Consider the following 22,102-nt stretch of genomic DNA (forward strand, 5'->3'; position numbering starts at 1 on the left):
GGCTGCATCGCCCCTACAATACCTCACTGGCGCAGACACGACAAACTCATGAATATCAAACTCATCGTCAGTTTCGTGACGAAGATCTTGCTTTCGGAGTTAGGAGTATCAAAGTGGACAGTCTCTTGGAGGACATGTTCGCTTTAATCCCAACAGTAGGCCCTGTCGAAGCCGCCGCAGTGATACGACCGATGTTGAGGATCTGTAAAGAGTCTCCAGCCATATACAACAACGGCTAACCCAATTTTGAAGCAATATGGCGCACTATCATCGACGACGTGGATGTGTATGGGCGATATCCAGCGTTGGAAAGTACTGGAGATGAGTTTCGTGCCTGGCTGACGTGGTGCCTCATGACAGTAAGAGATCATAGCTCCAATACTACCACTGTTGACGCCTATGAGGAGACTTTGGGGCACCTGGATGCATTGCGGCAAGCTTCTATGAATGAGGCGGCGCTTCAAACAGTACCATCAGCCGAAGACTTAGACCAGGCCAATGTTTCCCAACCCAACAACACCCTAGTCGGACGATACAAACGCATTATCGGGCTAGGCAACCGAAATTTCTTCAGAACTATGAACTGCTATTTTGGAATCGTTACATGTGTGCCACGGCCCGCCGATGAAGTGTGGATCTTGGAGGATGCGACGACGCCTTTCTTACTGAAGCTGTTTCCAGTCAGAAGGGAATATACAATTGTTTGCGAGGTCTATGTCCATGGTATCATGAACGTTGAGAGTATAAGAGGCAGAGCGAACCCGGATTGGAAGCCTATCTGGCTCAAATAACTTCTTTATTGTCTTTGCTCAGAGAACAACGCAGCAGGCCTAATGACCCTCCAGTACTCTTCCTGCTACAAACGCGAATACCAGTTTTTTTTTTTTGCAACGCGTGCTGGTAGTATTTCTAGCCCCTACACTTGATTTTCTCTTATCACCAAACCAAGCCCTTTTATTGCGCATGCTAACGGCGAACATTTCGTTCGTCGCCCAAGTTAAAATTGACTACACCGCCTGTGACACTAGTTCCTGCTACCACGTAATTCCCCGATATAGTTCCATTGAATACGGGTCCATTGTACGTCAGCAAGGCTTGGTTTTGGTCTTTTGGGGTATCGCTCTGAGGTGTCTCCAAAGGCCCTCCATTTGCGGATAAGCCCATCTCCCTGCGCAGTCGGGCAAAGGCCTTCTTCCGACCTTCCCCGTATATAGCTGGCATATTTATATCAAGTATACCCAGTAGAGCGTATGCCATGTCTTCTTCGCGCTTCGTCTGGCGTTGTCCCACCCAAGATAGGCGCTCTTCAACGCTGAATCCGTCCAACGGACTCCCTTGAAGAGCTTCGATGCTTATTCCAGTGATGCTGTGAAGTTCCTGCAAAAGCGAGTATTTGTTACCAAGTCGCTGGCCTTCGACCGAGAAGAATTCAACCGATGTGGGAGCTAATAGCTCTTGGAGAGTCCACCCTCTTGTCATCCATCTGCTTTGCTGGAAAGCAGGGTACCATTCTTGTTGGTCTGATGATCCACTGATTGGTGTACCGGCTGGAACGTCAGAAAGATAGACGTAGCATCTAGCAGCATCGCGATACCAGGCGAACATGGAGTTGATCGCTTCGGAGAGCTCTGCACTGCTCCATTTGTCGATGCAGCAGGTGTCTACCCAGAAATAGCAGAGACCATTTTTGGCCGCCTGGTCTGCACAGAACTGTAACTTCTTGTAACCCGGCTTGGAAGTGTATGTGTTTGTGTCTTTGTTGAGATCTGCGAAGGTGACTTCATCATGATCTAGCCCCCACGTGTGAGACAATATGGCGTAACGAGGAATGGTCTCGCCCATAAATTCTTGTAGGATGTATCTGCCATCATCGTTGCGTCGTAGAAGACGCATGTTGAATGAACCAAAATTTGATAGTCAGCACAAAGATACATAGAACAGAAGCAGGAGACACTGGGCATTGCAGAACTTGGAAGTGCACAAGGCTGAGACTGATACTCGCTTGGCACATTCCTATCCAGGCAACCTAGCTGCGAGTCGTCTCTGATTCCTCTCCTTTCCTCTCTCCGACCCCAAAGTTTTACCAAGTCACATTTCAACCTCACTATGGCCAGCACGTTCCACGGGCCTGTGGAACCTCATATCGCTATCCTGGCTCCACACTGTGGACCTGGTGGGACGATGAACTTCAACGTTGGGCCTGATCGAGCGGATAACACTCTGCCAGCATCTCGTCGCCAGCTCGAACCTTTCTCCATGGTGCCATTTGCGCCAGATCCAGACTATGTCGACCGACCCGATATTCTCGCGTGGATACGCGACAAGTGCGCGGGAAACGGAGCGCGGGCAGCGCTGGTGGGTCTTGGCGGAGTAGGGTATGTTGACGTATTGTAAGGCTATCGCAATATCAATCCATTGATATGTCGTAGAAAATCGCAGATCGCGATACAATACGCCCATAGAATCCGCGATGCGAGCCCGCAGACGTTTATCTTCTGGGTGCATGCTAGTACCCGCGCCCGGTTCGAGGAAGCGTATAAAGATATCGCAGACCGGCTACAGCTGCCAGGCAAGGACGACCCCAAAGCGAACGTGTTACAGCTAGTTAGAAACTGGCTCCGGGATGAGAGAAACGGGAAGTGGTTCATGGTCTTGGACAATGTTGACGATGTAGAGACCTTTTTCCCATCACGGAAACGCAAGCGGGATGAGACAGACACCGACAGCTCTACTCCCCTGGCCGTCTACCTTCCCCAGAGCCTCAACGGAGCGATACTAGTCACGTCACGAAGTAAAGATGCGGCATCCAACCTAGTGGGCGGTCACAACAAGATTTGCGAGGTGCTCGCGATGAGCACAGGCGAGGGTCTCCAGTTGCTGCGCAATAAACTATGCAATCCGCCCCTTGAAGAGAGCGCTCTAAAACTGTTACACGAACTCAACTGTATACCTCTTGCCATTACACAGGCGGCTGCGTACATGAACCGATGTGCAAACATGACGGTGGCACGTTATCTAGACGATTTTCAGAAAAATGACAAGAAGCGAGAGTGTTTGCTGAAGTGGGATGTAGTCGAGTTGCGTCGAGACGAGAGTGCGTCCAGCTCGATATTAACTACCTGGCAGATGTCCTTCGACCAGATTCGCTACGAACGGCCATCGGCAGCTGACCTATTGTCGCTCATGAGCTTCTTCAGCCCACAGGGCATACCGGAGTGGACATTGCGGCGATTCAGAAACTACACAGTGAGGGAGACTGCCACAGAAGATGAAGAAGATGAAGAAGAAGACCATGATTGCGGGTTTGGCGAGGACCTAGCTACTCTAGAAGCTTACTCCTTAGTATCAACGACCGCAGACCACACATGCGAGATGCACGCTTTAGTTCAGTTCTGCACGCGAGTATGGCTGTCATCCTATGGTAGTGCAGAGCGATGGGAAGGAGAGTTTATAGAGCTGATGAAGAAAGAGTTGCCATTTGGGACGTATAAAAACTGGGAAAAGTGGCAGCAGTTGTTTCCACACATCGAACCACTTTTCCATAGCAAGCCAGCTACCCGAGGGATATTACCGTCCTGGGCAAAGGTACTGAAAAATGCAGCGCATTATTTTTATGAAAAGGGAGACTTTACTACAGCCGCACAGATTGCAGCAAAGATACTGGCTGTTGAGGAGAAGACTTTAGGCCCTAGTGATATGAGAACTCTGCTTACTATGACACTGTTGGCGGCAGTTACTCGGGATCAAGGTAGGCCTGAAGAGGCAGTAAAGTTCAGCCGGCAAGCACTAGAAGCGAGCACAAAGGCTCTAGGAGAGTACGACCCCCTTACGCTAGCGAATATGGTACTATTGGCATCAACGCTGTGTGATCAAGGCAAGCACGATGAGGCCGAAAATATTCATCAAAAAGCCCTAGAAAAGTATAAGAAAGAGCTAGGAGAAAAGCATTACTCAACGCTGTCGGCTAAAAGGATGCTAGCTTCAGTAATGTATTTTCAGAACAAGTATAGCGATGCGGAAAGGCTATTTCAAGAAGTTTTAGAAGTGGGCAAGAAGGAGCTAAGAGAGAACGAGGATTTAATGCTGCTTACCATGTCTGACATATCACGGATGTTATCTACTCAAGGTAGGTATAGGGAATCCGAAAAGTTATGTCAGCAAGCACTAGAAATATCTACCAAGAAGCTTGGGGAGCGCCATCCCGATACACTTAAGCATACTTGCGATCTTGCCTGTTCTTTGCTCGGACTTCATCGATACGCGGAAGCAACGAAGCTATACCAACAAGCATACAATGGACTGACTGAGCAATATGGATCTCAGCATCCATTTACAGTTAGATGTCGCCGGCATTTCAAAACAATGCAGAAGAAAATTGAAATAGCTGGGATACGTAGGGAAGCTCATGGTCAATCAGAAGAGGATTTGCTCTAAGTGCGGGCGTCTGCATAGGGCATCTACACCCCAACCTGCCATGTACTTTAGTATCTTTCTTTTTGTATATACAAGGACCGTGTAATTTAAAAAAAATTCCCTCATGACTTTCTTTCGAAAAAGTCCTAAATAAGCGAGAAATTCAATGGTATTCCTCTACCATGGCAGTGAGTAATTGCTGTAGAATCCATGTACAATGTCAGGACGAGGATATTAGACACGGTATAGAGGATTATACAGTTAGGTGCAATGAACTATAACGCCTAAAAACCAGCACTATTCATTAGTATACTCTGAATAGGCAATAGTCCTCAAAGATAGTATCGACAAAAGGTAGAAGACAGACCAATTCAAAAAAAAACATCATCAGTCAGCCATACTCGACTACATTTCTTCACTCTTCCGTTTCCATCGCCAGCAAGTAGAAGTCGCATTACGCTAAGAACATACTCAATCATAAGTGTCATTACTCATAAGATATATACCCATCCATGCATCATCTAATCGTCAAGTCATGACCTAAACTCCACATGCTCAATGCTCAAGCATGTCGGACAAATGCTAAAAGTGTAAACAAGAAGAAAGCAAGAGAAGAAAGAAAAAAAGAAAACAAGTGACAATGCCAGCGTACGTTGAAAACAAAAGAAAGAAAATCATGTCAAGTAAAGCCGCGCCCACTCCCGCGAAGGCCTCCAAGCCCAACACTAGGATAAATCTGTGGAGGCGCCACCTGAGCAGCGCCATCCAAGGGTGCCTGAAGCACATGCTGGACACCACCCTGATAATACCCCGGCGTAGCACTCTGCGCTTTACCCTGATCAAACGCATACGGCCGATTCATCTCAACGCCCTGCTGCGCTGCCGCATTCCCCGCAGCTCCAGCCGCAGCATCAGGATTAGTAGCCGGGGCATTAACGGCATACCCCCAGGTGCCAGACTTGAGTTTCTGCTTGACAAACCTCACCTTCCTTAGCATATCCTTTGGCATCTTGTCCTCGCAGCCATCGAGGGCCCAGGTACACGCTTTGACGACATCGCGCCACATGCATTTTTCGTCGTCGGCAAGGAGCGGATTTCCTTTTTCGCGGCGGATGCGCTCGAGGACGGCCATCATGAGGCCTTGGATGCGGCTTGTGACTTTTTCGAGGTCCTGCGTAGCTTGCGGGATGAGGATGTAGAAGGTCGAGGGGCTGGCGGGGCGGAATTGCGATTTGCGGAATGCGATGCTGACGGGGGCGGCGGTGTAGTGGTCTGGTGTCGAGGTGGAGGCTGGGCCGGCGGCGAGGCGCGCGAAGGCAGGGACGCCGGGAGTTGCGGAGAAGCGGGCGAAGGGGCAGTCGGCGAGCTGGACGGCGTGGTGGATTGATTCGTCTTTGCCGGCGGCGCGGCATTTGGATTTCTCGTAACTGTCTTTGTTGATGCAGTTGTGTGCCCATTGTTTGGCGGTGCGTGGGTCTAGGTACTTTTGTACCATTTTGACTGCTTCCATGCCGTACTTGGCTTCGCTGGCTGCGCGGAGTCGAAAAGAAAAGGTGACGAGTTCGTCTTGTGCTTTTTCGAGATGGGGTCTAGATAGTGAGGAGGGCAGGAAGGTGTTGATGTAGTAGGCGTAGTAGTACATGTATGTACCCAGATAGTCAAAGTTGATGAGCTGTGAAGATGAGTCGAGAAAGACAACAGGAACACCAAGTTTCTTTGCATATTGCTCTAGACGCTCGAGGTCAGGCACCTTGTTTGCGCGACCGGCGGTAGAGGGTCCAATGCGAGTAGAGAAGTCCAGTGATCCAGTGATAGTAATCGCAGATATGGTCGAGCGCAAGGCCGGTGTCGTGGTATTGATCCAATGCAACAAGAAGGGAATGACTGCATTGTGATGCCACACAATCTTCCTCTTCTTGCCTTCAAACTTCCCCATCTTCAACACACGTTCAATCGCAATGTTGATTCGTCGGACAGTCTTCTCAAGCGCCTCGCGCTGCCCACTCAGTACACTGTTGTCCCAGCCCCTGACCACAACAATCTTGCCATACGCAGCAACAGTGTCTTCGAGGTGGCCCCGCAGTTTGGCTCCAGTCAGGTAACCAACATACTCGCAGATGCGACTAAAGTTGCTCCCACTGCTGTTCTCTTCAGCGATAATTACCATACAGCCATCCTTGGGGTTCGCGCCGGCGTTCTTGCGCACTCCAAGATTGCAGAGCTTAGCAATGATTGAGGCGAGCTGCAACAAGCTGTCGACATCAGAGTTCGACTCCCAGACATGTAGCACGCCTGGATCGCAAATCTTGTCGATCGTTGCCTTTGAGGAAGTAGCGAATGATGACTTGTACTGCTCTGGGATCGAGTGCACCAACTTCTTGAATGAATCAAGGTCGCTAGACCAAGGCCCCTTGAACGCCTTCATCTCCCGGCGGCGTTTGCGTCGCTTGTGCTTGTGGTGAGAATGAGGGCGCAAGCGTATCCTTTGTTGGTGATGGGAGCTCGCTAGGGGTTTCGGCGGCTGAGAGGGTCGTTGTGTACGCGGACGCGGCGACAAGTGCCGGTCGATGAAGCGATTGATATAGTTCATTGAAGGTTTCACTGGCACGGTGTCTCTCTTCATGAAGTGAGAAGGGTGCAGCCGCACGTGGTTTGTTCATATCATACAAGTGTAGCGTTGGTGATCAATAAAGTTGTGAAGTGCTAGGCTACTGTTTGGAGAAAACAGAACGCGCGAGTCAGGCCCATGAGCGACAGCCGCGCAACCGATTTTGATTGAGGGTGAAAACGCGGTCAGGACGCAGCAGGTATATTCTTGAAAATGAAATATAAAAACATGATGCATGAGGGCAGACGTGGCACCACGTGATGACGAAAGATGAAGTGCGGGGTGCGCAATGAACGTGGAGATACGATATCATCAATGGCGTTTCTGAATTAGCCTATCAAACGCGCCAGCCGCAGTGAATGCCCCGATGTATTCCCAAAGCTATCCTGCCATCCCATAACGCCACCCGTGAATTAACGATAACAATCCTTCACAACGCCTACTTGCCAACGCCGCTACCCTGCTCCGACATCTTATCTTTGTCCAGCTTCTCTACTTTCCGACTTAGCAATGCGCGAAGTTCTGGACTGATTACTCTGGTCTCTTGTTCATCCCCAACAGCCTGCTTGCCTTTGTCAGTACCAGAGCTCGTCGCTTGGTTCGTCGACGATGAGGAGCCTGAACTACCAGTCACCCCAGTGGCTGGCTTCCGCTGCCTCGCTTGTGGCGCCGAGGGAAAGTTTCCCTTTTTGTCAATGGTTTCTACTGTTCGCTGGAATCTCTTGAACAGAGACTCGGCGCGGACGAGTGTTGACTCCAGGTCCATTGTACCGGAAAGCTCATTGACTGGGATAATGTCAGTGTCTGCTGAGTGCAAAGACAGGCTTCTCCACCTACCATATTTGAGCACTTCGTCAAAATGCTTAAGATGCGCCATGATAATCTCCCGATGCTTTTCCAGTATAGCCAATGCAATGAAGATATGAAAGTTGCTGCTCAGGTAGTCAGTCCATAAGGACTCCCACAACCGCAGTACATCTGCCCATTCAAACTCTCGCTTATACCAAACAAGTAGCATGCGGAAGAAGAAAAAGAAGTTGGTCGATTCCGCTGACTGAAGGTGCAGGTACAGCTTAGGATCCATGAGCTGTACAAGATGGTCCAGAGTCATGAGTTGCTTGCGCATCCCAGACTGGTCTCGTAGGAAGTTTCGCTCCTATTTCATAATCAGCTCTTGTATCCCAATGTGTGTTGTTTACTACAAAACTTACCATGCGGTCCATGAACCCCACAAAGCTCCAGAAGGCAACTGCATCGTCTTGCATGACTGCGTAAATGGGCGCGAGCAGATCGCTCATGCCTTGCACGTAGCCGAGACCCTTGTTGTATTCGTTGTAGGTAAGTAGCATATCCTTCATCTGCTCCAAATGAACGTTCGTGCCAACATCTGCAAATGGAGAGTCGGGGTCAGGATGAGGAATATCCTCGCCAGCAAAGATGGGGATAGTGCGATCTGTGCGATGTACGTCTTTCTCTACACAACGGACCCCATGGAATGGGGGAAGTCAGTGAACGTTCAAAAGAGCCAAAGCGAACAAGGGAACTAACCTATCCTGTTCTTCTGCTCCCTCCACCACTCTTCTTCCTCTAGGGTGTGCTGACCTTCAGCCATCCGCTCCCACCACGCGCCTTTGAGCCGAATGTACTCGTCGCGAAGGCTATTGATGTGTGCGCGTCTCTCTTCCTCTGAGCTTTCCCATTGGTAAACACCCAGAAGGAATAGCCAGGCCTCTTTGCGCACGCCGTTATCGGGATCTAGGCCACCGTGAAAGATACGGTCCTTGACTTCGTCTGGCATCAACTGCAGTCGTCCCTTGGAATCGAAAAAGCCCGTCCACTCTTCCAAGGTGACTGGTTTTCTTCGATCGGCCATGGTCATCTTGTCCATGTCTAGAATCTCAAAGTCGCCAACGTCGCTTTCCTCCATTGCCAAGACGTCTTTGGCTGTCCATATGCGCTGGTTTCGCTCTCGTTCACTTTGTTCGGCGATGCCCATAGCCCATCTCGCAAGATATAACCGTGCACTGTCGAACTCTTCCTGCAAAGTTTGCACCTCTGGATTCTGAATCAAGCGCCTAACCTGAGGAGGGATCTTGGGGTTGTCTGCAACGGCTTGTGCAGTCCTTCTTGTAAATGTAGTGACTTGGCTGAGCTTCTCGAGGAAATTCCATCTCGCTTCTTTGAGCGCCTTTGTTACTGGATCCATTGCTCCGTCTCTTTGTCCGCCTTGTTGCGAAGACGACGCGCCTGCTTGACCCTCGGTGCTCTTCCTTGGCGCCACATCTTTTCCAAATGACTTCTTGTCTTCTTCAGAGGGATCGATGAGATATATGCTAGGGTCGGCTCCCGACCGCTCAACTGTGACATATCGTTTGAGCCATCTGAGTACCTCATCGCCGCCCCAGAACATGCCACCTCCGTCACCGAACGGATCAAAGCTCTCCTTTGCGAGCTTCTTCCTTTGCATGATAGTGGACTGGCACTCGCTGTCATGGAAGAATAGCGCAGGAAAACTGTCACCAGCACGGGTATTGACAACCACGCTCCCAAACCACCATCCTATACTTGGTGGTCGTATCAAGACCGAATATATCTCGCTGACGGGTAGTGCAAATGCATATCCGGGAGTAACAGAGTGTGTGGAAGGTGTGGGAGGTGGTGGCACTAGATATGACTGTTTAGGTGGTGATGAGGAGTCTGATAGATCAACCTTGACATAGGTATCGTATGCATCGCCGAGGCTAGACTCTGGTATCCAGCACAGGAGAAGTGAGGACGCGCTGACGCTTCGAGCAGACGAGGACGAAGTAGGGCGTGCATCGTTGGGCGAGCGGGTGGACTTTTGTTGTATGAGGGCAATGAAGCCAGGGATGTTGTCTTTAGACGAGGGTGAGGGATGTACGTATACCTATGCGTGTTAGTACAGTCTGCAGATAGCCAAATGTACATGTCGTTGTGCGAACTTTGCTCTTTGTATATAGTAGCTTTACGCCTTTGCCACTGCTAGTATGTCGAATTGTGTTGTACTCGCCCTCTTCATCATCACTCATATCATAGAAGCTCGCGGTTGGAGAGGGTGGCGCCTCTGCTTGGGAAGCCATGCGGGGCTATAAGGCCACCAGAGTTATACAGTGGCACTAGATGGAGAGAGGTTTGTGTGTAGGTCCAAGATGCTGGTGAGCATGTAAAAGATAATCTAGATATTAGGCAAACTGGTGCACATGCTTGGACGGCGGCGTATAGTCGCAGGTGATGCTTGCCGGCTAGGCTCAGCTCGCCGGATGACGAGTGTGGCTGTGCGCGGGGAACGCGTCGACGCTACCGTCGCCCCTCATCGAATCAGGTGGTGGTAGTAGTAGTAGTAGTAGTAGTAGCACGACCTGGACAACAACCTGGCGCGCGCAGATAATTGAAAACTGATATTGGTGCTTTGTATGACCCCGAGTTGAATATATCGATATTATTAAGGACCTGCCCGTACAGTAAACCTGAACTATGCTGCCAAATGTCTACAGACCCATGCTTGCCTTCCCAATGAGTACCAACAACCACTCCGTTACGCCATGCTCAACCCACCAAGAACTCAAAAGGCCTTCAGCGCATGCGTGGTCCACTCGGCAGACCCATACGTCCGCCCTGCGGTGGTCCGCGTGGCGGTGCATTTCCCCCGTATCCTCCATTCTGTGGCGCATACGGATCAGCATTGCCAGTCCAAGGCGAGTTTGCCGACATGCCAGAATAGCCCTGCTGCCTTCCACCGGCGCTGCCATTACTTCCATAGCTGTTACTTCGCTCTTCCGGGTATGGTGGTCGTCCTCCTTGGTCGTATGGGCTGCGCGGGCTAGACGGGTTGGCGCTGCCAGAATCTGAAGCTGGTCCGCGCTGGGCTGGGCTCTGTGACCTCCCCCATAGCCTGGCCTTGAGCCTTTCCTGCGCGGATGTGCCCCCTCCTGCGCTTGGTGGTGGTGATGAAGACTCGGCCTGAGGACGCCCTCCTACCGAGCTCTGGTAGCTACCAGCCCTTTGACTCGGCAATGGTCGTCCCTGTACTTGAGGCTCTGGCGTCATGGAGTTGCCCATGGGTCGGCCTTGCAGAGGACGCCCTCCTGCACCTCGGCGGAGCGACAGTGGTTCTTGTGCCTGCTGTTGCGGCGCAGGAGTATCCCACAGATCGCTGAGTCCTCCACCTCCTCTGCCCATTGGCGGCGCTTGTCCCTGTTGTCGTAGTGACGAAGAAGATGCGAACTGTGTCGGGGTCGCGGGCTGGGGGGCCTTTGGGTCTGGTGGAAGCCATTGGGGGAAGGGCCTGCCCTTTTCCGTATAATATGCGCGAAGCACTCGCGAGAGATGCGAGTCGTCTTCTGTATCGCCATCTGCTTCGTCGGATAGGATCTGTCGTCGCAGGTTGTTGTAGCGCGATGTCGTGTTGGTGAGGAGATTATTGAGGTAAGACGACATGGTGGGCTGACGAGCTGTGCCGATCGAAGGTTTGCGCGTTCGGTACTGCTCTTGGGCACCTTTATGCAGGCCAGTTGGTGTAGGTGAGTAGGTGGTGGTGTCAAGGGTCACGTTGGGTCCCTGTTTCCAACTGACTCGGCGTTTGGGTCGCAGAAGCGAGCGAGCACGCTCAAGGCAATGGGCACCATCGCCACTGTTGCATCACGTTCTGCCACATACGAGCCGGAGATTCTTTCTATGTGAAACCCGACTTCTACGCTAACTTGTCACGAATTTTGGCCAATACCGAAAAGCTCTCTATTATGCGACCAATTTTCCAACAGACTCTGTTGATGCCTTGTATGTGCCTGGGCCGTCATGCACGGCAGATCACAGATCGTGTTCATAAATGTTGAAACACCACGAAACAAGCTTTTTAACGACTGCAGCTTCTACTGAGTGAGACACTCTTCAACAATTATCAGCGTGCACAAAAATGCTTTCGCCTTTTTCTCCTCTAGCAGCTATCTGAAGGGCTGAAGGGCGCTTTCTATTACACAGTCTCCATTATCCCTTTCAAAATGTCTTACTCAAATCCTGAAGAAGTCGTGACGCACAACAACCGACATATCATCTAGATACATATTCATGTTTACAGGAATTGGAACCGGTTCTGGGTTCTGATTGCCAGAGTAGCATTGATGAATGAAGGGAAAAGGATGATGACGTTTGATCATAATGCAAACATCGCTGCACCCTGCTGGGAGGATCCGGCGGGCTCCCATCATCCAAGATCACAAAGCAACATCTCACTCGGCCTCTCTACCAATAGTGGGTATGGTTAGTAGACCAGTGTTCACGGCCGGTCCTCGTAGATGTTCCAAAATAATCTGCTGTTGGCTCGCAGTCGCACGGAATGATGCTACTGGCTTCCAATGTTGGAGCCTCAAGGATTGTAGACTTGATCGAATTCTTGAGGTGGATGGTAGAAAAATGCAGGCATTGGGATCCGAGCGGGCGACGTATCTTTGTGTACCCGGTAGTCTTCCAGTACGATCGTTCTGAGAACGGGGGTTCACCCCTGTGGCCATACTCGTCGGCACGAAGCTTATACCAAGTGATATCGAACCACTTCATAAGAAAGAGCAACATGGATGAGCTGACATGAATGGCTATTGAAGATGATGATGGCCTCAAACCTTGCTTCCTTACTGTGGCGGGTTGGAATGACTCCCAAGGAAATACGCTGAGTTGGAGATGTGACCAGTCATATGCGTGACAAGGCCCATTACAAAACTCTCGAGAATTATGAATGAGTCCCAATGCCACACATGTCATTGTTCCTGTCGCACCCCTGACGGAACCAGAACCATCTCTCAGAATGAGTGCGTGGCTGAGGTGCGGCATGCGTGCAAACTCCCAAATATAATCGCTGGATCTTATTTCGTCATGCAAAGGAGTGAAGTGGATTTCTGGATCTAGTGGGTTGCTCCATTCCTTGATGGACTTGAGTTCCGCCAAGTGGATCACTATATCCTCAGAGTTGCTGTACTGGTGCTTATGGCTGGACCAGTAGTTCTCTAGATCCTGATGGGTGAGGCCCAGAGCTTTCCTTAAGACTAGGCAGTCACGGAATCCTCTCTTGCGCTCAAGTGTTAGTAGCACGTTGAAGAAAAGCGCAGGAGCACTAATGAGATAGTCAACCTGTAGGCTTGGCCCCTCGGGGAACAGTCCAAGTAGTGAGTAGATCCTATCACGGACGTCTGCACATTCCCCTTGGCCCAGTTGACTAAGGAGCTCATACAAGGTTGGAGAATTGGCGGTGTTGTCACCTTGAGCACGGCTCAGGGACAGATGAACCAAATGCTGTGCAACGCTCATGTTCCTAGAGTTTGCTTGCTTCTTAGAAGGGTGGCCCGTCCATTGCTCGCTGATGGCTGTCTTTAGGAGTTGCGATACCGATTTAGTGTTCCAAGCTAATGACTTGCTGCCACAAAGGAGGCGAATGTTGGAAGCAAGGATATTTTCCTGGACTATCCACATCCGGCTCCAGTAGTCTCGTGCGAACAAGTGCCGCATAGAAATGTGTACACTTGAATATTTATTACAGGTTCTGGGGACTAAATCAATGTTAGAACACGGGACAACAGGTTGTGATATAATCAGCTTTCATCAACGAACGATGGGGGGAAAACGAAAGAGCCGGCTCACTATCTGCATTGGGTTCTTCAAGTTTTTGGAAGGCTGAGCTAAATCTCATGTCCCAGTTTCCTATCCAAGCGTAGACGATTCTTGCATTGGAAAATATATGGTGCATTTGGCCAACTTGGATAGCTCTCTCAGCAAGGTCTGATTGATTGATGCATATAGCATCAATCCATATATCATGACAAGCATCCTCGTGAGCTGTGCGCGCAGCATACATAAAATCCCTAAGGTTCTCTCGAACATACAGGACTTTATCATTGACGATGATTCGATATTGAGGTCTGGACGGGCCCCAGCAATATGAAAGAGCATTGTAACTTCCTGAATTGAGATTGAATTGCTTTTCTTTCATGGCGCATATAATGGTGCCATCTGTGGAAACCTCGAGGATGTTAATGAGGCGAATACATCCTTGGGGTGATGCTAACGGCTCGTATGCAAACTCTGGTAGAGGGCCTGAATCATTCGTAGGTTGCGGCTCGTCGCACAGAAGCTCCCAGGATTTCATGTCAGTTCAGGCGTATTAGTTCGCGATACTAGAATCTGCTTACCTATTAGTTTCTGCTACGAAATAGTGATAGCAACATTCTTATCAAGTGTTAAACCTTGTTGATAATCACCAAACTTACTTCTGTGAAGTGCGATTGATAAACCACTATGATGATATAACTCTACAAGGAGGATAAAATAAACCCGTCAACGTTGACGAGGCCGAAGCCGACACAGCGCGTAGTTTGGGGTGTAGGACGCCAAGCTAGTATACTAAAAATCGCATCTAAGAGAAAGATAGCGCAAAGGTCTATGAGCGAATTCCGCTACGACTTGCGACATGGTCACTTTTATGAAGGGCGGGGCGGGGTGAGGCTGGGTGCACAGCCTACAGTGTGGCGCGGCAAGGCTGAATGCAAAGGTCATGGGGTTGTGGAAGAAGAGAGTTGAGCTGGTTGCGGGAATGGATGTGATTACGAATGAAGTTAGGGGGATTGCGGTGGAAGCGGTGAGTATCATGGATGAGATTGAGAAAGAGGTATGACAAGTGAGGCGTATAGATGCGTGGTTTGATATGGTAGTTATTTTTACTTTGGCAACCTGCCTCGTATTGCATACAGGAAGGAAGGAGCGCAGGAAACATGTCTCGCGAGAAATGTGTATTCCCTTCTCTGCACGTCCATGTGGATCAACATGCACGGCCCCCGATCGAGAAGGAACAGTGTGGACACGGTGTTGGAAGGAGCAGCGGGGCTCTGCAACGGACTTGTATCCGCATCTGTGCTCCCAAGTCTTCACACAAGTTTCGCTCGCTGTCAAGCAGACTGGGAAAGATACTGCTATTAGGTATCGCTTGCACACGGCGCGCTTCAAGGGGAAGCAGGTAAGGGCAACATCATGATTGAGAGCTCCATGTCATAGAGAACGCTCTCCAAGGCGCATGTTGAGCCCAGTCAGCATCCGCGTGATTGTTGTAACCTGAAAATGTCACATAGTTGAGTTTAGGTCATGGCGTCATCGGCGGGAGCGACAGTAGGGTTAGTCACAGATGCTCCTTCTGCATCTCCCGTAATCTCCTTGGTCTCTTCATTCCCTCCATCTACCGCCTTTTTGGCCTGCTCTTTTGCCTTCTTCTTCAGCTTCTTTTCTCTGTTCCTGCGTGTTTTCTTTTCGCGCTCCGCCTCCAGCTTCTCCTGCGCAAGCCGTGCCTGCTCACTCTCTTTCTCCTTGGTCGCCTGCAGCTTCTTCCTAATTGCAATTCGCGTCTTCTTGCTCTTTCTTGTGCGCTTGTGTGTTCTTTCCTCTACCGTGGTCAGCATTGGAGGATGGCCGGTCAGAACTTCTTTTCTCATTCCTGCCGGCGAGATTTTGCACACTTTCCACGGCAAGGCGCAACCCGGCCAAGGCAGCTGTGACAGCTCCAAGACGCCCTTTCCATCCATGGCTGCCGCCTGGAAGGCAGCCTCCTCGTCACTTGTGGGCTCATCGGCAAAATAGTAGCTTCGGGGCTTCTTCAAAATGAGGCCCGGCTCTCCACTGTCGGCAGTGGGGGACGATAAACGGATCTTGTGTGTTTGCGCGGGTGCATTCGAAGGTGCAGCAAAGAGTCGCAGTTCCGCCTCGTCGTCATCGCTGTGCGCAGCGTCTTCGACAACTTCTTCGGTCGTTGTATACGCAAATTGGCTGTGAATCCTGGACCGGAAAAGCTCTTCGAGGTTTCGATCCGGCGAAGAGCGTGGCGACGATGTGGGCGACTGGAGCTCGTCGCGGCGCACCCTTGGCAAGGTCAGTATCATGTAGTCGGTGCTGGGTGTCTTCGTGGTTGAGATTTACCGCTTCGCATCCGGCAATTCGAACATTGCGTCTCCTGTGTCACCGGCCTTGTCGCGTACTGTGTTTCGGTGGGCAGGTTCTGTTCATTGCAAATCGGCGGCATTGCGGGAGATCGGCGTCTGCTCGGATTTGCGGGTGCAAAGCCACTAAGCGCGCCTTCCGATGGCACGTCATGTTTCGATAACCGCAGTCGTCTTTTCATCGGATTCTCTGTACCCATGGCAAAATGACCGTGGAATCTTGGAACCTCCACTGGCCAGGGTCGGGGCCTCTAATACGCATTGAGTTAATCACTCACTCAAAACAGTCGCCCGCGGCATCAATCTCCAGCTAATCGTCGATGGCGTGGGTTGACACAACTCGTCGCATGTCCCCCCGCCACTGTGCCCTTGCCTTGGGATACGTGAATTATTGCGCGTGCGGAATGCCATGTTGAGATACCCCCACTAACACAAAGTACCATGGGCTATTCTTATGAAGCAATCCGAGAGCGTGATCTCCACAGGTTAGTCGTTGTGCATATGTACTCTAGGCTAGCTGCCGTTGACCCTATCCCCCAGGTATTACCGCCCATGGCTCGACGGCCAGAGCCTGCTAGATGCCGACGGCTCTGGTAAGCCTCTGACTTACTCTGGCTACCAGCCGCAGTCGTCGCGCGATCGCTCTTTGACTGCCTTTGCGCAGCTGGCTACGCTCCGTCTTGACACGCGCCGGGCTATGGTCTCCCTGATCGACTCGAGCCGACAGTACATCCTCGCTGAGGCCACTCGCACACTTTCGCTATTCAAACCTGTCGCCGAAGCGCCCGAGGACGAGGTATGGTTAGGCAACGCCATACTGAACAAGGTAGACGCCGTCTGTTACCACACCTTCGCATCGACATATATCGCAAAGGAAGACAATGGCGATACGTTCGAGGCGGAATGCATGGTCATTCCTGATTGCAGATTGGATCCTCGTTTCGCTGAGAGAGATTATGTCACATCCGAGCCTGGTGTGAGGTTTTACGCAGGTGTTCCCATTGTCACCAAGGCTGGAAATCGCATTGGTGTATATGCCGTATCTGACGAAAGACCTCGTGAAGCCATTACGGCTGCTGAGGTGCGCTTTATGCAAGATGTTGCAGCCGCCGTCATGGAGCACCTCGAGTTGGCCAAAGACAGTATGGATCGGAATAAGGGGGAGCGTATGGTACGAGGCTTGACCCAGTTCATCGAGCGCTCGTCTGCCCAGGACATGCGCGAGGACAGCAATCGATCCAGCACTATGGAGAGGCAGACTGAGAACGCACGCTTGGTGACGCTAGATGAGGAAGAGTCTGAAAGCAACTCCACATCCACACATGCCACAGCCAGCAGGCAAGCGCAGCGCAAGCGCGATGCCGAGTCGGACGCATCCCGCATCTTTCACCGCGCAGCTCGCATTATACGGCAGAGTACGGATGCTGATGGTGTCGTCTTCTTCGATACATCTGCAGCCGGCATAAGGACTCACCTCTACGACTACAACCGAAACGCTGGGAGCAGCGACGAGAGTGCAACACATAACACCGATACCGGCGACTCGACCACATCTCGAAGAATGAAAAAGCAGAACCTTGTCAATACACATGGTACAGCGGATCCAAGCATCGTCGATAGCAAACCGTGCCCTGTAGCAGGCCTTTCTTTGCGGGAAGGTAACGCGAGTTTGGTGCACTCTGAGTTTAGCTTCACCGAGGCTGCTATGGAGCGCTACATACACCGTTACCCTTACGGAAAGTTTTTCAATTTCAATGAAGACGGCATCGGCGTCAATTCATCCGACGAGCGATCCGAGCGCTCCGAAACCGAGCAATCGGACCGCACTGTAAACGCTTCTACAGCAGGCACGAAGAAGCCGCGAAAGAAGCGAGAACGATTTGTTCCCACAGAGTTTTTGAAGGTTTTACCCAAGGTCCGCAGTTTGATCTTCTTGCCCTTGTGGGATCCGAGTACGGAGAGATGGATTGCAGGAGGCTTCATCTGGACAGCTCAAGCTGGAAGGCTAATGAGTCCGGATAACGAGCTGCCATACCTACAGGCCTTTGGAAATTCAGTCACCAGTGAGGTGGCGCGCCTCAATGCGCAAAAGGCTGATCGTGCCAAGACAACCTTCATTGCATCCATCTCACACGAGCTACGATCGCCACTCCATGGTATCCTCGGCTCGGTCGAGTTTCTACGTGAGACAGTGGCATCTGCATACCAAGAATCCCTCGTCTCTTCGATTGAAACATGTGGAAAGACACTACTGGATACTATTGACCACGTTCTTGATTACGCGAAGATCAACAAATTACAGAAAGGGAACGCTGTTCAAAGACATCGAAGTCAGGGTCGGAACAAGAGACTCCCGGCCGACAATTCCATTCTTGGTGTGACTTCCGACGTCGACCTGGCTCAATTGGTGGAAGAAGTTTGCGACACAGTCTGCGCTGGCCACACATTCAGAAAAACACACCACATTCGTGGGTCTGCCATCTATGACCAAGCTGAGAATGCAGCTGCGAAAGGCTCTGAACAGAATTCGAATGCCAATACCGATGTAGAAGGCAGGGATACACATGGCTCTGTTGCTGTATCGCTAATCGTGGCCCCTTATGTTAGCTGGATTGTGCGCTCTCAGCCCGGCGCCCTCCGTCGAATCGTGATGAACCTGGTGGGCAACGCTTTGAAGTACACTGATTCTGGCTTCATTGCCATAAAGATGCTACAAAACGGTTCGACTGCCAATTTCATGAACCTCAGTCTTAGTGTCGAAGACTCCGGAAGAGGAATGTCGCAAGAATACCAACGGACCAAGCTATTCTCACCGTTCAGCCAAGAGGATCCTTTCAGTTCCGGTACCGGGCTGGGTCTTTCAATCGTAAAGCAAATTGTTGAATCTCTCAAGGGTGAGATTGAAGTCAAAAGCACTCAAAACGCTGGTACCATTATTAAGATTAACATGCGTCTGCCAATCGGTTCCAAGGAGAATGCACATCAGGACCATGCGCTTCTACGCGCTCCAGAAGAGTTGAAGGGCTTATCAGCCAGTATCGTTTGCGACATGACTGAAACTGACGGTGTCCAACGTGGTCTGAGGACAAAACAGTCAATGGAGAATGCTTGCAAGAACTTTGATATGAACATTGTTGAGTCGAAAAACTCCGATAGCAATACCTCGCTGGCCGACATCGACTTCCTACTTACCGACTCTCCATCACTGTTCCAACTGATAAACAAGGCGACAGCCAGTCGATCTAAGAAGTCTCCACTTGGTATGATCTGTGTTTGCACAGATGCTTCTGAGAAGGCAGCAGTAGAGACTCAGCTCGCACGACAGATCGATACGCTTGGATGGATAGCTGAAATCGTTACCCAGCCGTAAGTTATATGACTTCCTTATAGCACTGATTATGCTAAATCTTTAATAGCTGCGGTCCTCGGAAACTTGCTCGAACCCTCTTATCATGTCAAAGTCGCGCTTCACGGCTCAGTACCGAGCGAGCCATCAGCCGTTCGATGAGCTCCTCCGTTGTGCAACCAGAGTTTCAGTCCCTCGCCCCAGAGCGAAACTTACCCCAGCGAAGTAACAGCGACAGGCCTCCCGAGTGGTCGTCTATGAAGCAAGACGATGATTCTGTCGGATTTCCCTCACCACCTCCACCAAGGCCTTTCCCCTCAACCATCACTCCTTTAAGTCCCAGCCATAGTGAGAATGGTGAGTACTTCAATCCACGCGTTCTTCTTGTAGATGACAACGCTATCAATCTCAAACTCTTGGTCGTGTTCGCTAAGCGCCAGAATCTGCGCTATGTTGAAGCTACCAATGGTCTAGAAGCTCTTGAGACATTCAAAGCTGAATCTAGGTCTACGGCCTCACCAAGTAGACCCTTTGAATTTGTGCTCATGGACCTAAGCATGCCGGTCATGGATGGTCTGACGAGTACAAGGCAAATTCGTCAATATGAGGCGAAGATGGGATTACCCAAGAGCCATATTGTAGCGCTCACAGGATTAGCAAGTGCACAGGATCAGATGGATGCTCAAGAGGCGGGTGTGGATATGTACCTGGTTAAACCAGTCAAGTTTGCAGATATTAAGAGGATCTTTGGGGGGAAATGAGGAACACGAGGTTCGATTGAATTTCGGAATTGGCGTTTTTCATTAGGCATTAATTTGGATACCTGGCATGGCATGCAGATATGCATGGCAAAGGCGTTTGGATATTGTTAGCACATAGTCTGGTGGATGACTGTTCCTCTGGTGAGTCTAGTTCAAGAGTTTCGAGGTGTCTACTGGTAGAATAAGACTTACAGCCACTTGGTTATGATGTCTCAAGGACTCAAGATGACTCCCAATCACATTCGTTCTACAGATCCATCTCTTACACTATTAACCCTCGACATCCCACAGCGTCTTCGCATTTCCACTGAACATCTGGTCCACGCAGTTGAATTCCTGCGCCCATTCCAGACACCTCTTCACAAACGGCCGAACATCATAATCCTCGAACCTCGTATGCGGCCAATCTGTCGCAAACACCATCCTATCCGTCCTAACCTTTAGTATCTCACTCGCCACATTATTCAACGCCACCATCTTCCCATCAATCCGATACGCACCCGAAAACTTAACCCACGTCCTCCCCTCCCCAATCAACCTTATCAAAGCCGCAAACCCCTTCACCGAATAAACATCGAACCCCTTCTCCTGCCCCTCCTTTAACGCCGGCAGCTCAGGATGTCCAAAATGATCAAAACACAGTGTAACATTCAACCCGCTCAGCGTCTCCTCAATATCCGCAATCCTATCCATAGAAATATAAATCTGCAACACCCACCCCAGCGGCCTCACCACATCCGCATACTGTTGCACCAACCCCGCAAGCACACTATCATTCATCTCCTTTGCCCTATCCAGCAAATTCAGCCGTACACCCCGCACACCGAGTCCATGCCACTCATCCAGCACTCCCCGGGCAATGTCTGGCGCAAACTGGACGACTCCACGTGCGTTCTCCGGGCCGATGGCGCGCAGCTGGGTGAGCAGGAAGGTGTTGTTGTTTGCGTAGAGAGAGGGCTGGACGATGACGATGTTGGAGATTCCGAGGCGGGTTTCAAAGGTTAGGGCGGACCAGAGCGAGTGCACGCTTGTGTTGTAGGGGGCGCTGGGGTCGTAGGGGTAGCGGATGGGGTCCAGGATGTGCATGTGGGAGTCCCAGGTTTGAGGTGGGAGGTGGGAGGTGGTGTTGGGGTGGCATGGAGGGATTTGTTGCTGGGTGGTTGGGTGGGAGAGGAGGAGGAGGAGGAATGGGAGGGCTTTGCGGAGGTGGGAGAGCATGGTGAATGGTTGGGTGGGTGGCGTGAGAGTGGTTGTACAGGATGGTCTTTTTTTTATATCTTGGGCTTGGAAGTAGGTGTGGTACGGGCCGAATGGAAAGCGGGTCGTTATGCGGGGCGAAGCTTGGGGTGGGTATTGCTTCGGATGTGTATGCCGGGGGATATGCTGGGATGTAGTTTAGATATGCATGGTTGTGTTGTTAGTTGGTAAACATGCACACCAATTTAATGTGATTTTTAGATGTTTAGATATATGTAACATCGTCCCTTCTGTATGATTGGGTTTATTGAAATTATTTCTTTCTCTTAAAGCTTAGTTACCGGCAATGACGGATAAAAGTTTATGTTCCTATCCTTGCGTATAAGACGAGTGAGCATTGGTCATCTTCAAGGTCACATCAAACATATTTACAATTTCTTTCCATACTTCTAAGCTCTTGGGTTCTCGTTCATTGCCGGATTCTGCCATTTATAGCAAAAAAAAAGCTGCAGATCATTTAACATTTGGAAGCAAAGGATAGGACGTGGTTGAGAATATGACGTCACGGTGCAGCCGCAGCTTGGACCAATTCTCCAGGTACATATTCTCGATGCGAGCTTCCTGCTGCTACCCCAACATTCTTGGCGTGCATATGTATGATATGCAGATAGGGAGTGTTCGGTCCAATCGGATTAATCGAAAATATGTACTTACTGTTTGAGGTAATTGGCATCAGCTTCTTCTAGACCCATCGCTAAACTGCTGATCATTCTATGTGTCGAATGTTTCA

The 22,102-nt window shown here is 50.5% G+C and overlaps 9 protein-coding genes across 9 annotated transcripts; 2 read left to right on the plus strand and 7 right to left on the minus strand.

Annotated features, from left to right (window-relative positions):
• Positions 1–888: 888 nt before the first annotated feature.
• PSV08DRAFT_229631 (heterokaryon incompatibility protein-domain-containing protein) lies at positions 889–1,893 on the minus strand (the record flags this gene model as incomplete). The annotated part of the gene is made up of 1 exon (XM_014225171.2): positions 889–1,893. The coding sequence occupies one exon, from the start codon at positions 1,891–1,893 to the stop codon at positions 967–969; it is 927 nt and encodes a 308-aa protein (XP_014080646.2). The 3' UTR covers positions 889–966.
• Positions 1,894–2,066: 173 nt separating this feature from the next.
• PSV08DRAFT_229634 (P-loop containing nucleoside triphosphate hydrolase protein) lies at positions 2,067–4,214 on the plus strand (the record flags this gene model as incomplete). Its single annotated transcript, XM_014225172.1, has 3 exons — positions 2,067–2,375; positions 2,430–4,126; positions 4,183–4,214. The coding sequence occupies exons 1-3, from the start codon at positions 2,107–2,109 to the stop codon at positions 4,212–4,214; spliced, it is 1,998 nt and encodes a 665-aa protein (XP_014080647.1). The 5' UTR covers positions 2,067–2,106.
• A 658-nt stretch (positions 4,215–4,872) lies between these two features.
• PSV08DRAFT_208908 (uncharacterized protein) lies at positions 4,873–6,838 on the minus strand (the record flags this gene model as incomplete). The annotated part of the gene is made up of 2 exons (XM_066092077.1): positions 4,873–5,287; positions 5,351–6,838. The coding sequence occupies 2 exons, from the start codon at positions 6,836–6,838 to the stop codon at positions 5,093–5,095; spliced, it is 1,683 nt and encodes a 560-aa protein (XP_065948210.1). The 3' UTR covers positions 4,873–5,092.
• A 484-nt stretch (positions 6,839–7,322) lies between these two features.
• On the minus strand, positions 7,323–10,122 carry PSV08DRAFT_229642 (rab-GTPase-TBC domain-containing protein; the record flags this gene model as incomplete). The annotated part of the gene is made up of 5 exons (XM_014225174.2): positions 7,323–7,807; positions 7,859–8,177; positions 8,233–8,495; positions 8,570–9,929; positions 9,985–10,122. The coding sequence occupies 5 exons, from the start codon at positions 10,120–10,122 to the stop codon at positions 7,461–7,463; spliced, it is 2,427 nt and encodes an 808-aa protein (XP_014080649.1). The 3' UTR covers positions 7,323–7,460.
• Positions 10,123–10,461: 339 nt separating this feature from the next.
• Positions 10,462–11,555, minus strand: PSV08DRAFT_328998 (Sec1-binding region of Mso1-domain-containing protein). The gene has a single exon (XM_014225175.2). It carries the CDS (start codon positions 11,477–11,479, stop codon positions 10,616–10,618), a length of 864 nt encoding a protein of 287 aa, XP_014080650.1. The 5' UTR covers positions 11,480–11,555; the 3' UTR covers positions 10,462–10,615.
• Positions 11,556–12,280: 725 nt separating this feature from the next.
• Positions 12,281–14,174, minus strand: PSV08DRAFT_380482 (heterokaryon incompatibility protein-domain-containing protein; the record flags this gene model as incomplete). Its single annotated transcript, XM_066093389.1, has 2 exons — positions 12,281–13,578; positions 13,670–14,174. 2 exons carry the CDS (start codon positions 14,172–14,174, stop codon positions 12,281–12,283), a joined length of 1,803 nt encoding a protein of 600 aa, XP_065948211.1.
• Positions 14,175–14,698: 524 nt separating this feature from the next.
• On the minus strand, positions 14,699–16,076 carry PSV08DRAFT_365372 (uncharacterized protein). The gene is made up of 2 exons (XM_014225178.1): positions 15,989–16,076; positions 14,699–15,931 (listed from the first exon to the last, which is right to left on the minus strand). The coding sequence occupies exons 1-2, from the start codon at positions 16,012–16,014 to the stop codon at positions 15,157–15,159; spliced, it is 801 nt and encodes a 266-aa protein (XP_014080653.1). The 5' UTR covers positions 16,015–16,076; the 3' UTR covers positions 14,699–15,156.
• Positions 16,077–16,449: 373 nt separating this feature from the next.
• On the plus strand, positions 16,450–20,309 carry PSV08DRAFT_229644 (uncharacterized protein; the record flags this gene model as incomplete). Its single annotated transcript, XM_014225179.1, has 3 exons — positions 16,450–16,493; positions 16,549–19,374; positions 19,425–20,309. The coding sequence occupies 3 exons, from the start codon at positions 16,450–16,452 to the stop codon at positions 20,113–20,115; spliced, it is 3,561 nt and encodes a 1,186-aa protein (XP_014080654.1). The 3' UTR covers positions 20,116–20,309.
• A 76-nt stretch (positions 20,310–20,385) lies between these two features.
• Positions 20,386–21,333, minus strand: PSV08DRAFT_380488 (uncharacterized protein; the record flags this gene model as incomplete). Its single annotated transcript, XM_014225180.1, has 1 exon — positions 20,386–21,333. The coding sequence occupies one exon, from the start codon at positions 21,331–21,333 to the stop codon at positions 20,386–20,388; it is 948 nt and encodes a 315-aa protein (XP_014080655.1).
• Positions 21,334–22,102: the final 769 nt, after the last annotated feature.

This window comes from Bipolaris maydis (genome assembly GCF_028858645.1).
Source record: "Bipolaris maydis strain C4 unplaced genomic scaffold PSV08scaffold_14, whole genome shotgun sequence".
NCBI classification, from domain to species: domain Eukaryota; kingdom Fungi; phylum Ascomycota; class Dothideomycetes; order Pleosporales; family Pleosporaceae; genus Bipolaris; species Bipolaris maydis.